This window comes from Fistularia commersonii, chromosome 8, assembly GCF_037954325.1.
Source record: "Fistularia commersonii isolate RoL2024-O1a breed Wild chromosome 8, RoL_Fcom_v1.0, whole genome shotgun sequence".
Classification (NCBI taxonomy): domain Eukaryota; kingdom Metazoa; phylum Chordata; class Actinopteri; order Syngnathiformes; family Fistulariidae; genus Fistularia; species Fistularia commersonii.
Window position 1 is genome coordinate 447,622 of NC_141291.1, and position 16,765 is coordinate 464,386.

General features: G+C 53.2%; 1 protein-coding gene across 1 annotated transcript in view; it reads left to right on the forward strand.

Annotated features, from left to right (window-relative positions):
- Window positions 1-16,765, forward strand: part of drosha (drosha ribonuclease III) — a 93,542-nt gene that overhangs the window by 18,509 nt on the left and 58,268 nt on the right. Inside the window, exons 14-17 of the mRNA XM_086150464.1 lie at window positions 391-515; window positions 2,807-2,906; window positions 7,219-7,326; window positions 13,777-13,884. Of these exons, the coding sequence (XP_086006590.1) occupies window positions 391-515; window positions 2,807-2,906; window positions 7,219-7,326; window positions 13,777-13,884 (441 nt within the window). The remainder of the gene's footprint in view (window positions 1-390; window positions 516-2,806; window positions 2,907-7,218; window positions 7,327-13,776; window positions 13,885-16,765) is intronic.

The window sequence follows — 16,765 nt, forward strand, 5'->3', positions numbered from 1 at the left end:
GAACGCGCCTCCGTCGGCTCCGCCGTATAGGAATTAGCATTCGCGATGCATCGGTTTTGCAATCAGAGTTGATTACGTGGCTTTAAACCCGAAGGCGCCGGGCCACCTTTGGCTCTCCGCTCCCGTTTATTTATTATTTGTTGGCCGGCCGCAGACGTCTGGTGTCAAGGTGAGACGGAGCCCGGGGCCATCTGCCGCGCTACTCATCACGCCGTCTGCCGACGCCGCCCCCTCTGATCTCCCGACGCCCGACAGGACGGCTGTGATTGGGGAGTCAGATGAGGACATGTCAAAGATGACGGCGGCGACTCGCCGTCTCCTGCGCCGCCACATTCAGACGTACGCCGTTCTCCTGGAATCCTGACGCGTGTTTTCCGTCTCCTCCCCCAGAAGCCCAGCTCGGTGCGGATCGACCAGCTGGACCGCGAGCAGTTCAACCCGGACGTCATCACCTTCCCCATCATCGTGCACTTCGGCATCCGCCCCGCGCAGCTGAGCTACGCCGGCGACCCCCAGTAAGGCCGCCGCTCACGCACACACACGAGCGTAAATGTCACAGCCCCGTCCTCCCGCCGCTCCTGATTGGGTGTCGGTCTCCCCGGCGTCACGTCGGGGCCGGCGTCACGTCGGGGGTCCAGGTGTTTGTCCAGGGCGGGGGTGCGGAGAGATGGATGGCACGGGGGAGCGGACAGATGAGAAAACGAGTGGCGTGACATTTTCACATGCGCCGTCACAGGGCCTGGGTTTTCTTTAATTCCCGCCGCACGCTCGGCCGGGGCGCCGCACTGTGCCCGCGCATAATTAACAGAAGACGCTTGTGAAAGCGGCTCTGATACGGCGGCGCCGGCTTCCAACGCTACTCCTTCGGTTCAAGCTCCTTTTTTTTTTTTTTTAGTTATTTTCAACTTAAACCTCCCCACCGTACGGAGGACGGCGGGATGAAGATGCAAACAAGAGGGCGAATATTAGGAAATCCATTTAGGCTGAAGCGGTTTGCTTCCTCTCTCTGACTAATGCCCTCTCTCCCCCGCTGCTGCGTTTTAGCCGGCTGCCCGCTGAGCACTTTCATCCCCCCGCCGCCGCCATGTCAAACTTCTCAAAGCAGCAGTCAACGACAAATTTATGGATGGACTGGGACGTCATTAGCGGCTGCAGAAGGGGCAGGAAGGGCTAATGATGCGTGCAGCGAGGGCAGGAGCCGCCGTTGATTGCGGCGGCGCCTCGGACTCCGCGACGGCACATATTCGCTCGGGAGCTCTGAGGACGCCGCGCCGTCCTCCGTCCTCCGCCCTCCGCCGGCCGGGGACGACGCCGACGCCCCGTCAGCTCATCCGTCTCGCTGCGAGCGCCGGCCGTGGCAAGGAGGGGAAATTAGTTTGAAATGCCTGGAATATTTTGGCGTTAAGTCTGGGAGAACGTCACATTTTTTTAAAGAAGGCAAAAACGCCGCTGTGCCGCAGACCTTCAGCGGGACATAAAGAAAAGCGACCTCCCAGCAAACGACAAAGTTCTTCAGCGCATTGATGTGTAACCTTGTCTCTCTTTTCCAATCCGAAGAAATAGATGAGGATTCTCCGGGCGCTGCGACGAGGGGCAGAAAACCCACGCTCTCAGATTCTCCCTTTTTTTATCCTCAACGGCATTCCGCGTTGTACGGCGTCGTCCTTCGCCCCTCCTTCTGTCAAACCAGGAATAATAATAAGAAGACCAGAGCTTGACTCTACAACTGAATCTGATTTATTTATGCTCTGCGTCTCCAGCAACATCCTGCCTTTAAATCAATGCAGGTGTTTATTGACTTAACCTAACCTATTCTTAAATCTACGTATTTAACACAGGTCCATGAGTGCACTTGATGGTTGAGCCTTTTTTTTTTTCCACTGCTTCGGTGTGATGACACGGTAACAACCGTGTGTATGTTTTTGTGGGTGTGTAAAACATAGAGATTCCCGCTCTGGGAGCCCTGGCTTTGCAGAGCGGAGTCCCGGCCTGAGGACGTAAGGGAGGCGTGGAAGTGAAAAGGCAGCAGATGCTAATGAACGCGCGAGCGTCGGAAAGGTCACCGGGGTGGGGGGGCATCGGGGGGCTGGACCGCCTCTCTCTTCTCAGTCCGCCGTGTCCGTCTCTAATGAAGTCTCGGGTATCAATAACTCCTCTCTTCCACCCACCAATGGTAATTGAATGTATCCGGGTACGTGAGGACGGCCTCTCCTGGATGGGAACGGAGTGCTCGCGCCCGGCCCCCCCGGCCCCCCCGGCCCCCCCCGGCCCCCCGGTGCATCAATCAGGGGCCCTGATTGAAAGGAGCCATGGCGAGGCTGACGGCGAGCGCGGCAGCTACATGTCACCTTGCTGATAACTCGCCTTTCACATGCAAATGAGCACAAAGACAATGAGGTTCCGTGGGAGACGGGGAAAAAGAGGTGGCGAGGTAGCGAGGTAGCTCCCCCCCCCCCTCCCCCCTCCTCCATGTCAGAGTTGCTGAAGTGGTTCACGACTCGCTGCCTTTCTATCAGAGGAGGGCAGAGTGGCGGTCGGTGCACGAGCGCCGTCCCCGGCACCCACATCTAAAACACACTCTTTTGTGTCCGCCGCCCTCAAACAAAAGCGGCTAATGCTACACCGGCCGCGGGCGACTGCTAAATTATGTTTAATATCAAGCAGCTGCAGATGAAATATTGATGTGTTGTTGCAGAGCCGGGGAGAATGGGAGATCTGGTGTCAGCCTGACATCTCGCTCGCTCTTCTTCCCTTTTTTATTTATTATATAGATTTATTTCATCCCCCCTCCCTGTGCTGCCGGCAGGTATCAGAAGCTGTGGAAGAGCTACGTGAAACTACGCCACCTGCTAGCTAACAGCCCCAAAGTCAAGCAGATTGACAAGCAGAAGCTGACGCAGAGAGAGGTGAGTCCGAGAAGTAGAAGGAATATTTTCAGCCCATCTTCCCCGCACGTCCCGCCCTCCACGTTCTGTCTGGATGTTTCTTTTCCTTTTTCACCCCTTTGTCACTGCCGCGACGCCAAATCATCCGCTGTCATAGACACAGAATAAACATGGACAAAGTTCTGTGCATGCATTCACATACTTGTATTACAATTGACTTTTCTGGAACGTATAATATCTAGAAGTAGCTTCTTGCACTTTCACCATGCACTTCTCAAAGGTGTGCGAGTTCGCATTAGTCAGAGTTAGGGGTCGATTTCATTGCCGTGCTCATGCTAAGCTCCATGCTAACCGCTTGCGCCGACCTCACATTTAGCTGAGGACTTGTAGCTTGTCAACATGAGTCAATATGGTTTGATTTCTTAGCCACATGCTAACAGTTAGCGCCGACCTCTCATTTTCTAGCCGTTTGTTCACCTGCGTCTGCGTTTTCAGCGGGGGGGTCGCAGCCTTATCGCGTTTGTCATTGCAGTTCGATTCTTCCTTGCTGCGTTCATGCTAAGCTAGAGGCTAACATTTCTGCAGAACCCTCTTTTTGGACTCTTTCATTCACCCCCTCTCCCTTGTCTGTTTTTGTTTTTACCGAACACCTCAGTGGTTCTAATACAGCAACTGTAGCTTGTAAAGGAATCAAAGCTGCGCCTGCGTGCGTGTGTGTGTGTGTGTGTGTGTGTGTGCAGCGAAAGCTGCGACTCAAATGACTGTGTTTTCTGGAGCAGTTCTATGGCGCTCCCCCGCTGTCAGGACGCGACCGCTCCACCGTCACCCTGCACCCCAGCAATTAGCCAGTCCAAACACACACACACACACACGTGCGCCTTGGCTCGGTGGCTCCAACAGGGCCGGCCGCTTCGTACACATTTTCTAAATGCATCCTAATTGAATGATCAAAAAACAAAAAACAACAACCAAAAACAGGGTTTGTTTTTTTGGCTTGAAGTTAAAAAAAACAAAAAAAAACAAAACTGCGTTTTTTTGTTTTTTTAAAGTGATGCCACCCTGACTGCCAAACGGCGCTCAGGCGGGCGGGCTGCCGAAACACACACACACACACACACACACACACACACACACACACTGGTGCCGGCGTCGGCGTGCCACCAACACCCAACTTTGCGGGCCGGCGGCATCGGTTCCGCCGCAGGCCGGACGGGACGGCCCACTCAGGCCGGAGACCTTCGCTGCGTACAAGGACCCTCTAATCATCCCACATGCTCGCCGAGAGTCCAAACGTGCACGGACTCAGGTGCCGAGGGCGTCGTGCAATCATTATTATTATCATTATTACCATGACCGGCCTCTTAGAAACCTCCTCAGAGGTCCAAGACGAGCCTCCAATCTCGGCCCGTTTGGATGCTTGCAGTAAACGGCAACGATAACAACAACAACAACAACAGGTTGTGTGCGTGCAGCCGGAGAAGACACGTTCCATTATTTGCATATAGAGTGGAGGAGCGTGGAGGAGCGGGGTCAGAGGGGCGGCGGCGTGCCGCATCCTAATGGCGTCCACTCGTCACCCGAGGTACATGTTAATGTCACTTATGAGGCCGAGCCCCACAGCCACCCCCGTGTTAGCCGCAGGCTCCCTGAAGATGCACCGGTCTGCGGCCAGATCCACGCAGATGTCATGCTAAGTGAATAAAGACGCGTGTGCGTGGGACGGAGCTTTCAGCGAGCGCCGTTACCACGCCGCCTCAGTGTTTAAGACCCCGCTCGTCTTGTTTTCTACCGGCTCGTTTCCGTGCCGACGGCCCTTGCGGCCCGGGAAAAACAACTCGCCGTTGCACTTCCTGGATAATTTGTCGTTTCTGAATCTGACAGGGGTGGTAACAAAAACATCAATTTGCCCGGGCGTGCAGGAAATAATGGAAATGTAACAATAAAAATAATAATAACGAAAGCAAACATATTGACCTAATTCTAATTTACATGACTGACAGTCTGCAGAGAGAGGAAAAACCCACACATAATGGGGCAGAAGAAAACTAGTATTAAGACCTTTTATGGAAGTGCGCAGAGAGTTAAATAGAGTATTATTCAAATTACAGATGGGACATAATAAAGACGTTCAGCCCGGAGCCGCCGCTGCCGTTGCCAAGGCGGCGGCTCCGAGAGTCGTCTCTATCAGCTCAGCGAGTGTGGATTTGGGGGATTTTCTCTGATTCTCCCTCGCAGATTTGGCCGAGCTCCGTTGAGCCGATAGCGCCGCGGCTATCTCCACCTCGGCCCGCGGATTTCCGAAACGACCGTTAGTCTCCCCTTCCGCTCGGCCACACAGGAACTCCCGATTTTCCCCGACGCTCCCGGGAAGTGTGGACGGGGACGCCACGGTCGCTGTTTCCGATCAAACTTTTTCCCCCAACAATGGCGGCTGTCAATGAACAGTTTTTTTCATGCCATTCACGCCTTCTGAGGTGATTTGAAGATAAGCCTCAGAGACGCTGGGTGTGGTCTGGAGAGCGTGGCTGGTCGGCGTGACGCTGCCTCAGTTGTCCTCTGGCTTCTCCGGGTTCCTGTCACGGTCTGGAACATGCCGGATGTTCTTTGGAGACCATAAATTGTCCAGACGTATGGATGACAGGGTGACAGGTCGTGCTTCTTTATGTGATGGAAGGGTGAGCCCCACCTTTCGATGGCAGCTTGGACAGGCTTCTATCTCCAGCCATTATCTATAATGGCTATTGATAATTAATGAATGAAAAGGTATACTTATTTGTGGATATAGTTAAAGAGGAAATGAAGGTGGTTGGTGTGAGAGAATAGGGTTTGATGGAGGAGATCGGTTCGCTGTGGCGACACCAGAAGACATACACAATGTTTTGTCTTTTACTCCAAAGCGGTACCATTTCGTCAAAGTCTTTTATATTGTGGTTCCGTCTGAGGTCGGAGATCATGCGCAGACAAATTTGTTCTTTCGTGGCCACGGCCATCAGGCTGTTCAACAGCAGCTCTGCCCGGCCGGAGGTGCATCTGTGCCGCTTCCACACTCTCGCGACCTCAGCCGTCCACGTCGTGCCCGAACTCCGTGGTCGTTCTTATCCTTGTTGGCCCCAGCCCACACACATCAGAACTATTTTCATTTATTTTCATTCTTGTCATTGCTATTGTCACTCGATTTATATTGTCGTTTAGTTCTTGTTGTGTATTTTTCACCCTCACTGTTTCTTTATGTTGTCCATTCTTATCCCTGTTGTTGTTGTTGTTGTTGTTGTTGTTGTTGTTGCTGCTGCTGACTATTTATTTGCGGATGTTTTCTGTCTCTCTATTTATATTTATATTCATATTTCTTTTACTTTTTTATTTTTTGACATTATAACTGTAATGCTGTTGTGACAAAGCAATTGCCCTCTATGGGGATCAATAAATTTTATCTTTTCTTAAATCCAAGTGCCAAACAATCCCAAGCTATCTGTTAAACCGTAGGTGCTAAAGCATAGCGTTAGCATATTAGCATTAGAAAGATGTAGGTTAAAGTTCAGGGCGCAGCCGGGTTCCACTTTGTATAATGTTTGTATAATGGATGCTATTTGTTAAATTCCAAATAACCCGACGGTCGTGTTTACCTCTGATTCGGCGTCTTGAATCTGGCCGTTTCAGTTTCGTCCCAAAAGTGTGACAAGGTCATGAAATCCGTCTTTGTTGGCCCTGAAGTGGAGAACGTACGGCGTGGAACGTGACTCCCCAGCGGTCTGTTCTACCAGAGAACCGCCGCTGAATAATTCAGGCCCCGTGCCGATGTCCGCCCCGCGTCCAACTTGAAAGCCTTCCATAATAAAGTATTTACATATCATTCACATTTCTGCCTCTGTGTACAGTGGCTGTTTTGTCTGTGGAAAGATGTGTGTGTGTGTGTGTGTGTGTGTGTGTGTGTGTGTGTGTGGGCGAGTGTGTTCACTTTGATGCACAGTTCAAAGTAGGATGCCATTATTTATTCATGCCTTTGTTGTTCTTATTTCCTTTTCGCGAGTCATGAAATTCCTGGCGCTCCGTTTGCGTCGGATGTCGGTGAACCCCACGCCGCCGCGCTCGCCATCAGGGATGTTGTCAGTTCACCTCCGCCCACCTTTTCTTCACCCGTCTTCTACTTGGGAGCTGTCGCGCCGGCGCCGCGGCGAGCCGCCGTCCGCCGCCATGCGGCTTACCAATCTCGGTTCCCTGCACGTAGCAGGCTCTGTCAGCGGGGGGCGGGGGCGGGTCGGCGTTCCAGGACGGGCGCCGTCGCCGTGGGCTTCACTCTGGCTGATCAATAATTGACTGGATGCTTGTTTGGCAGGAAGCGCTTCAGAAGATCCGTCAGAAGAACACGATGCGCCGCGAGGTGACGGTGGAGCTCAGCAGCCAGGGCTTCTGGAAGACCGGCATCCGCTCTGACGTCTGTCAGGTAACACACACACACACACACACACACACACAGGACAGCCATGTTGAAACGTTCCTCGGCTTGAAGGGGAAGCAGGCGTTCATCCCAAACACTCCCGTGGATTTCAACCCTCAACCCTGTATCGTCCTTTGCAAACCCTTCTGTCGTGTATTTCCCGGCGTCCAGAAGGCGCAAACGGCCGTGGAGTAATCAGAGTACAATACAGTCAGGGCCCGACCTGGGAGTCGAGCTGGTTTGGTGACCGAGCTCGTAACTCAACGCACTCGTATTCCAAATGAAATTTCCCCCCACTAAGATAAAGTGAAACGCCATGAATCCCTTCCAGACCCTGTGTTTTATTAACCTACAAAAACAACAAATACTGTATAGAAATACATAACAGAAGAGAACGTAGAGATATAAGCTGGTTTTATGAAGTGTATTTAGCTTTAGAAGATGGGATGAAGATGGCAGCGGAGGGGCTTTGGGGAATTTTTCATTTTGTGCTCTATCCCCCTCTTCCTGTCTCCACTCCTTATGCTACAATGCGTTTCTAAATGTAACGTGCACACTTTGCTACACTTTATATCTAAACTTGGTTTATCTTAACCATAAAACCGTCTTTGAACGCCTCACGCTCTTCTTCTGGCTTGTCTGTGGACATTCGCGGTATCTCTAAACGCCACTTCAAGGACGGCGCCGTCCAAGTGGGTGTCCAAGGCTCGTCCCGCTCGCTCCCGGCTCCCATCCGGGCTGCCGTCCACCGAGCCACGCTGGGATCCTGGACACCTCCGAGGCCCATGTGCTTGACAGTCAGCGTTCCGGTGTAGTCGGCGACCAGATCTGGTGACAGCTTCAGCCGGTGAAGATTGTTTTTTTTTGGTGCCGATCAGCGGGTCGACCCGTCGGTGAATCCTCCGTCGGCGGCTTTTCTAAGCGACCATAACCGGACTGACGGAAATCCAACGATAACCTCTCGACTGCTCCCTGCTAGAAGGAAATCATTTCTTCTGAATCCGGAGACGCCTCGCGCCAGAGTCGCTAACAGAAAAGGGAAGACCGGAGGAAAAGAGCGTCCCGGCTTATAAGGCGAGGAAAAAGTGTGCTGGAAGGTGTGCGTTCACCGGCGGCCTCCTGGAGAACACCTGAGCTCTCATGGGAGCCGCTGGATCACCACATCTGCTCAGCTTGGACTCCATCCTCCAGAGAAGATCTTCACGCCGCCCGCACAACATTTCCATCAAGTCAGACGTTATTTATTTCGCTCCACATCCCAACTTGCTTGTCTGAAGACCCTCTCCATGCAGAGCAGGTCTTGACCACATGATCTGCAGAAACCCATCCCGATCTGGTCTTCTTCTCCCTCGGGCCGCTCCTTCAGCCGATCACCCGCCTCCGTCAAACCCACAGCCGGAGACCTTGTATCTCAGCTACAAGCGGAGGTTCCTCATGCGCTGTCAGTTTAAAACCGTTCCTTTGCTTGGTGGTACTTCCCGTCTCCACGGCTTTCTCTGGGAGCGTGAAACCCAGAGGAAGCTGTGGAGCCTTCAAGGGTCTCCCCTGCCGATCATCTCCCTCCATCCGACCCTCTCCTCTCACGCCAGCTCACCTCCAGTCCCCTTTCCTCCATCCATCTGGTCCTCCTCCAGAGGCCTGGCGTCCTTCTACCCAGATCTCCACCATCCTTCCTCTGTCCATGTCCAAGCAGCTCACACTGACTTGGACTGCAGAACATCTCTGCTGGCCTCCATCCTCCTCTCTCCTCTCTCCTCTCTCCTGACTCTGGCACCACCAGGAAAAGGGTTTCCTTCTCCTGTCCACCTTCACCGTGCACGGAGTTCGCCAGCAGGAGAATTGGCACTCAAATAACTTGAACCTTTTTCTCTCGGGGTTCGGATGGGTTCCTCTGAGTCTCCTTTCCTTCACGTGGTGGAAATGTTTAACTCTGACCACTTCATTTGGACAAAAACAAAGCGCAGGCAGAGAATCGGGAGGTGAAACCCGTTGAGAAGATCACCTGCTCAAAGCCACAGGTCACCTGAGCGAGCCGCACCTGTGATTGACAGGCGGCCGTTCCACGCCAAGCCCCGCCCCTCGGCCGGTGTCAGCCGGGATTGGCTCGGCCCGGGATGGATGGATGAGCGGTGTTACTGGAGTAAAGGATGCGATGGTGTGTAAAACATCCAGAAATAAGGTCGGATCTCAAAGCGTCAAGTTCACGTGAGGTGTGTCCTGTTGTAATATTTGTACGACTAAAGCGTCAGTATTTGCTTCGTTGGGTTCGGAGATGCAAATCTGAAGCCTAGAATTCCCTTCACATGACCTTCTGCCGGTCGAGGACCTCCAAACGACCATCGATCGCTTTGTCGGCGTGAAAACCTCCACGGCTTGACGTTGGGCTGAACCAGGGACCTTCTCGCTGCGAGGGGGCGGGGCTAACCGCCTGGTATAATTACTATTAGCAGAAATGCTGTTGTAATGGCGATTAATTTAGTTTTGGCGATCAGGAATGCGCCATATATCTACCGCTAGCTCCTCAACCACGTCGCTCCGTCCACGATCTGCCCGGTCTTTGTGGAGCCGCTCCTCTGCGTCCTGAGCATCTGATGGCCAGAGCAGTTAATTACCCCTTAACTCGGGCTGCCGTGGCGTGGGTTTAACGTCTGGTCGTGTCACTTCTCCATTCGAGTGTCAGAATCCGCAGGGGTTGGTGGACCCCCCCCCCCCCCCCCCCCCCGACGGCGGCCGTCCCCTTCATTAGATACGATCTCGTTATGCACCGTCACCTCCTCCTGGCTGCCATTGGCTGCAGAGTCCGCCACAAACGGCTTCTCACGCCAGCTTGTACTTAGAAAGGCCGTTTCCCAGGCGGGACATGTGATGTTTTGGTGCCGTGCTTTACCGCCTCAAACACACGGAACCACATTTGTTCACGGACGCGTCCTTAATGAGATTTCAAGCACGTTTTTATTTGATTTTTTTTTTTTTTTTTTTTTTTCTGATTTATCATCTTTTTTTTTTTCTCCCTTTTTTTTTTTTTTTTTGAGCCCACCATATGGTCCGCTTGTTATTCAGAAAATAATTGGCATCATTGTTTCAGGCCCTCTGGTGTGAACACACACACACACACACACCCGTGTCCCTGTGCGCTGTGAGGATAGCCTACAGCGGATGCTGGTGCTCACACCGGTGGAGGAATGACAGGAAAGTTCTAGCCTTGCAAGCAGGACCTCTCTCGCGGCGGCGAAGATCCCGTCCGTAATTGCCGCCCAATTATATTTGCTTCAAGCTGCAGCCGCGGCGGCTAATTGGTTCATGAATAATTTCAGTCGAAGCTGCCGCGGCACTCTCTCGGCGCCGCGTGTGACACCGGCGATAGATAACGGGGGGGACCTGTGGTTTCTCCGCTGGAAGCCGGAGGAACCCTCTCGTTACGGACGGCGGCGGGGCGGGCGGGCCTGGAAGGCCTCGTCAAGGAGGGGGGCCGCACACCCCGGGTTCACCCGTCCGTCGGGGGATGTTTTTGTGATTATCTGAGTGCGCGAGTGTTTCCCGATTCCACGTCCACCTGACGTCCAGCGGCCCCTCAGGAGCGGGAGAGGCAGCGCCGTCTTAGAGAGAATGAGTGTGGGTGGATTTATTTTATGCTAACAATGTGTTGCATTTGTTTCTCATCAGGAAGCATATACATTATTCCTCCTACGGCATCCGGACCAGGCGCTGATCAGCGTGCGTCCATAACCAACTTTCTGGTTATATTAGCGCCGTTCAAGCTGCCCCGCACATTTGGGTTGGATTTAAGGACACCGACCGCCGTAGAGTCTTACATGTTTGAGTCCACAACACCAGGACGCTCATTCACATGGTGGTGCACGGCCTCAGCATTTATATTCATATTTAAACACGTGCATACATCAGTGGGTCAAAATATATTCACTTCTACTCAATTATACATGCAGTTTTATGTATTTAAATAAGCAAATGGTTGATATAACCTTTTTATTGAGTATAAGTTATGAATATATGCACCTGTTGTATCAGAGCCTTCCAAAATTGTGTGTGTGTGTGTGCGTGTGTGTGTGTGTGTGTGTGTGTGTGCGTGCCTGCGTGCGTGTGTGTACACACATACACGTCTATGCACATATGCGCATATTGTATGTGTCTCCCTAAACACGTTTATTACTTTATAATATATTTAAAAAAATATCTACATACACACATACACACACACACACACACACACACACACACACACACACACACACACACACACACATATATGTATGTGTATATAGGCTCAGGATTTTTGTGTGAATCAAATGTTCCTTGACTAAATTATCATTATGTCATTTTATACAAAAGTATGCCTTTTTACATAATTATATAATATATATATATATATACATACACATACACACACACACACATATATATATAAAAAATTAGAAGTATACATTTTATGAATAAATTAACTTTGTTTTTGTCATTTTAATATAGTGAAGATATATAATAATATCATTAATGTATGTAGGAGGGCATCCAGGATGTTTATGTGTGTGTTTACTTCTTCTTAATGAGATAATTGCACGTACAGTAATGTGTATATATCATTTTGTGGATGTATCATTCAAATGGTGGGAGGAAGCTGAGTTATAATAATGATAATAATGATAAGGACCTCCAAGGATTTTACACGCAGGCATACATATGAAGTACACGTGTACGTGCGTGTTTCCCTAAACGCATGTTTCCTTCCACTAAATGCTATATGTAAGGTAGCTTCCTCCTTGTGCTTTGTGTCTGCTGCCGTGGTGTTCAAGCACTGCTTCCCATTCAGCCATTCAACCGTCGGCACGCAGATAATGTCTCATTCACGCCCGTCTGTCGCTCCTGGGAGTTTGATAACCTCCTGTTCGATTGTCTGCCGCGACCTTTGGTCCTCTGCCCGGCGTAGACGGAGGCGAAGCATATAGGCGCGGCTTGATGCACAAACAAAGCCTTGACCTTTGACTCCCCAGTAGCCGCTATTGCCAATGGATTCGGGTCAGCGAAGTTTAATTGGTTCCCTTGCAGGCTCGTATCAGTTTCCTACATCCACGTCTCTCGCCTTAAAGCTTTCTCGCGCCGAACCTCCTCCTCATCTTTCACCCGAAAGGAAGGCGGCTGGGTGTTGTGGACGGGCTCTATGGATCGGCTGTGGGAGGCCGTGAAAAACCGCACGTTAAATACTCCATTCTGACGCGTTTCCAGACGCCGGTTCCGGAAGTTAGCTGAACGTTGCACCGCCGCCAACGGATCCCGTGAATGTACACGGGGGGATAAGAGTGCCGTTGGATTATTTGGGGTCGGAACTGAGTTTTTCTGCTTTTTATTTAAAAAAAAAAATGAATCAAATTGGTACTAGATGTGGCGCGGACAGTTAGGACGTCTGGGAAATTTGGGGAAAAAAAATCCTGATTGCAAATGAATGAACAGTCGGCGCGGGGCTCGCCAAAAGAAGGAAAACACGGAAACGCAGAATTAAATGGGTTCGCTCTTATAATTCCCCCTGCCTGTCTGTCGGCGGCGGGCGAAGAGGAGACCTGCTGCCGCGTCGGATTTTAAATTACTTGACTTATTTCCTGCTTCTGATGGTGGAAGCGCCTGTCTCACCACTCCTGTCATGGAGACGGGCTTTAGCCGGATGCTAACAGCCTTGGCCATGTTGTCGGTAGCTGACCACTCACACACACACCCACATCCCCCCACACACACACACACATGTGTACGTAAGGTGCGTGTGTGCAGCCAGCGTGCTCACCGATGTCAGCGGCGAGTCAAACGGCGGCGTGACGCTGTGTGGAAGTGGGCAGCTGCGGAGCCGTCCGTCTCTGTTAATTGGCTGTTTTAACAAGGGCCGGGGGAAGTGTGTCGGTGACGGGCCCGGGGCGCCTGCGGCCGCCCGCCGGGCCCCCCCCGGTCCTCCGCCCTCCCCTAGCCGTGCTAATTAAAACATGCTCGGCCGGCGTGGCGGCGGGTTAATGTGTGTACAGTGGCCTCCTCCTCCTCGCCGCCGTCCCCTCTGACACGGGACCGTTCTCGGCTAATGACTCCGCCGACCGTTGCCCCCCCGCTTGCGCACCCCTTCGTCGAGACGCCTCCATTTTCTTTCTGCCACCGGGAGTTTTCTTGTGAAGCCGGGAGGTCTGGGGCGCTTTTGTCTGAATGCGAGACGTGCCAAGGCGCCCAAATGGTCCTGGATCTGGACCGTCCCGTCCCGCCGTGCCCCCGGCCCCCCTTATCGCCCGTTCCCTGCGGCAGAGCGGCCATCGGGTTTTTGATTATTTCATCTCTCCGCTGCAGAGCGCCACTTAATAAATAATGACCGGCTGATTGATTCCCCCCTCCGTCTCTTCACGAGCGCTGTTCTTTCTCAGTAATCTGTTGTGTTTTCCAGCCGCCCCCCCTGACTCTGCCCTCTGCCCCCCTCAGCACGCCATGATGCTGCCCGTCCTCACCCACCACATCCGCTACCACCAGTGTCTGATGCACCTGGACAGGCTCATCGGCTACATCTTCACCGAGCGCTCCCTCCTCCAGGTGAGGTTTCGGCCGACGCTCGCCTCCCCCCGCGGCGCCACGGCTTCCCCTGCACACACACCCAGCGCTGCCGACACCAACGGCGCAGCATGGAAAGTGTTAAATGGACACGGCTGCATTAAGATTCATCAGTGTGTGTGTGTGTGTGTGTGTGCTGGAAGGGTGTTTGCGCTTATCGATCCCCGATTTTGTCGTTTGTGCAACGACGACCTGTCATAATGAGTGCCGGGGTGGAGAGGCTGACCCGCTGCGAGGGCCAGCTGGAGCCTGACAGCACGCCGTCGCCGCCGCCGCGCTCGCTGCTCCACGTGGACGCTTTGATGGAGGAGTTTTGGCGGTCCACCCCCAGCACCCCCAGCACCCCCACACCCCCACTCCCTCATTCCACACTTTAATCTGACACAGGAAAAAAATCACAAAGAAATGAAAAACAAAAACAAAAATAACAAAAGCTAAAAGCAGCTTGATCATACCCGGCGACAGCTCACACACACACCAGTCAAACACGCACACACACACACACACACACACACGGACCACCGCAGTGTGCCGAAAGTCTGCCTGCATCACAATCCCATCCACCGAGGTTTTGCAACGTGTGTGTGTGTGTGTGTGTGTGTGTGTGTGTGTGTGTTTGACTCTGCGCACAAAGCGCAGGCTGTCAGCACTGCGGGGATTGAAATGGCCCGAGTCGGGAGCCATCATCGCAGGGCTTACAGCGCCTTCCCCCATTCCGTGCACGCACACACACACACACACACACAGACACACCCGCGCACACACACACAGATTGGTTTGGACAGGGAGGCTGAGAGGTTGCTCAAACAGCTCCCTCCGAGTCGGAGCCGGATCCTGAGCCGCCGCCGCTTCACGTTTCCCTCCGCTTTAATTGCTTTTGTTCTTTATTTGCGATGGCCGGGGACCACAAGGGATATTATTCATTGTGTGTGTGTGTGTGTGTGTGTGTGTGTGTGTGTGTGTGTGTGTGTGTGTGTGTGTGTGTGTGTGTGTGTGTGTGTGATGTGAGATGAACCTCCACATGGTCCAATCTAAGGCAACATCTTGATAGAGTGTGTAACCGCGGAGTCGGAGAAGGTCCGTTCTTCTTCTCCTCTGGGCTGCTCCTTCCAGGGTCTCCACAGCCAATCATCTCCCTCCATCCATCCCTCTCCTCTGCATCCTCTTCTTACATCATGTCGTCTTCTTGTCCATCCATAATCCTCCTCTCTGGTCTTCTTGGAGACGTCCCGCAACCTCGGCATCCTTCTTCCCAGATCTCCTCCATGTCCAAACCAGTCTGACTTTATCTCCGTGTGCAGTCCCTCTGATGGACTCCTTCCCGATCCTCTCCGTCCTCCTCATTCCCAACGAGGAACCTCCACATCTCTATCCCTGCTCCCGTCTTCTCCTCTACGCCAACGTCTCCGGACCGTCTGAGAACTATTCAGTCTCGACAGAAAAGCTGCCTTTCTCATTGGACGTTCTCGCTCGATGGCGGTGGTTCTCATGGAGCGTGCGGTTCCACAGACCGACGTGTCGGATGAGACTTTGGAAATGTATCCCGGCCGTCCCACGTGTCCGGATCTCCAGCAGCGAGCAGAAGGACCTCGTCCGGACAACCTTCCCCGGGCTTGTGGAGACGGTCGCATCTCATTAGGGGAAGCAATGAGGATTCCTCGGTGACTTTCCCTGGGAGAGGCTCCTCCTGCTCCTGGAGGCTCCAGACCCGTCCGCTCATCGCGCTGTAAATCTGTCTTCTGGCAGGAAGTTTTTCACCGCCGCCCTCTGGATTTCAACCGCGCCTGGAATTACAACCTCCGCCGAGCGTTTGGAGGAACCAGCGGCTCTCGCTCGCGTCCCGTTCAGTCTTGCTGACCCTCAGAGGTCTCCTTGGTCGCCCACCTGACGCAGCCCAAACCCACGTCAGCGTCCTCGCCGGGGTTGTTCTGACTCACCGTCCCCCGGTTTACATGTGCAGGGAGGCGTGGAACCGTGGAGAGAAGCTTCCTCTCAATGCTGGAGGAATGACCTCTGCGTCTGAATGCACATGAAACCTCCTGGTTCCCGAGAAGGTTCTCGGAGCTGCGGAAGGAACCCTTCTTGAGGTGCAGCCCTGGTCCTCCTCTGTGAGTCCTGGAGGAACGTCGGCTCCCTTCCTATCCATTATAACCATCCGGGTCCAACAGCGAGGAGAGCCGTGTCGCCGCTGAAGGATCCCAGCGGCTCCTCGGACCAGCCAGATGTTTGAGCGGGTAAAGGCAGGATGAGGTTTGAAGCTCCTCTTCTAAGAGCCTCCCGTTAAAGATTTACTAGTCAATGTTTGGCGGGTGTTTGGGGATGTGTTGGCGTTGCCACATGCAGCTCCCGTCGCGTCCACGGGAAGCGCCTCTTCCCTCCCGATTCTTACTTTTAACCCGTGCTGGCAGAGCAGGAGGATTCACGCCGGATCTCAATAATCCAACCCAGCGAGTCCCGGCCCGGTCCTCCCTCAGCCGCCTTTTGTTTGCGAGTCCCCGGCTCACCGCCGGGCTCTTTATTCCGATTTCCCCTGCCGTTGTTATTTGCGGCCCCCCGCCGCCCCTCCACCGCCCGCCGTCGGATAGCCCTTTTCCGGGACTCGGATGTTTCCCTTGTCTTTTTAAAATTCACATTTGAGCGTCCGCCGCTTCAAAACATGTCTGAGTTTCCCTCGCGCGCTCATGTTTACCCCTCCGTGCACCGGGACCGGCCCTGCTGTTTACGGTCCCTGATCTGCACACTGTTTACGTCTTGCTTGTGACGGGGTCCGCGGGGGTCCAGGCGTACGGAAGGACCCCCTGAAGGCCCGGTGAGTCCACTCACCAGGGGGGCCACCGGAGACCAGCGTCCTCCAGGGGCACAT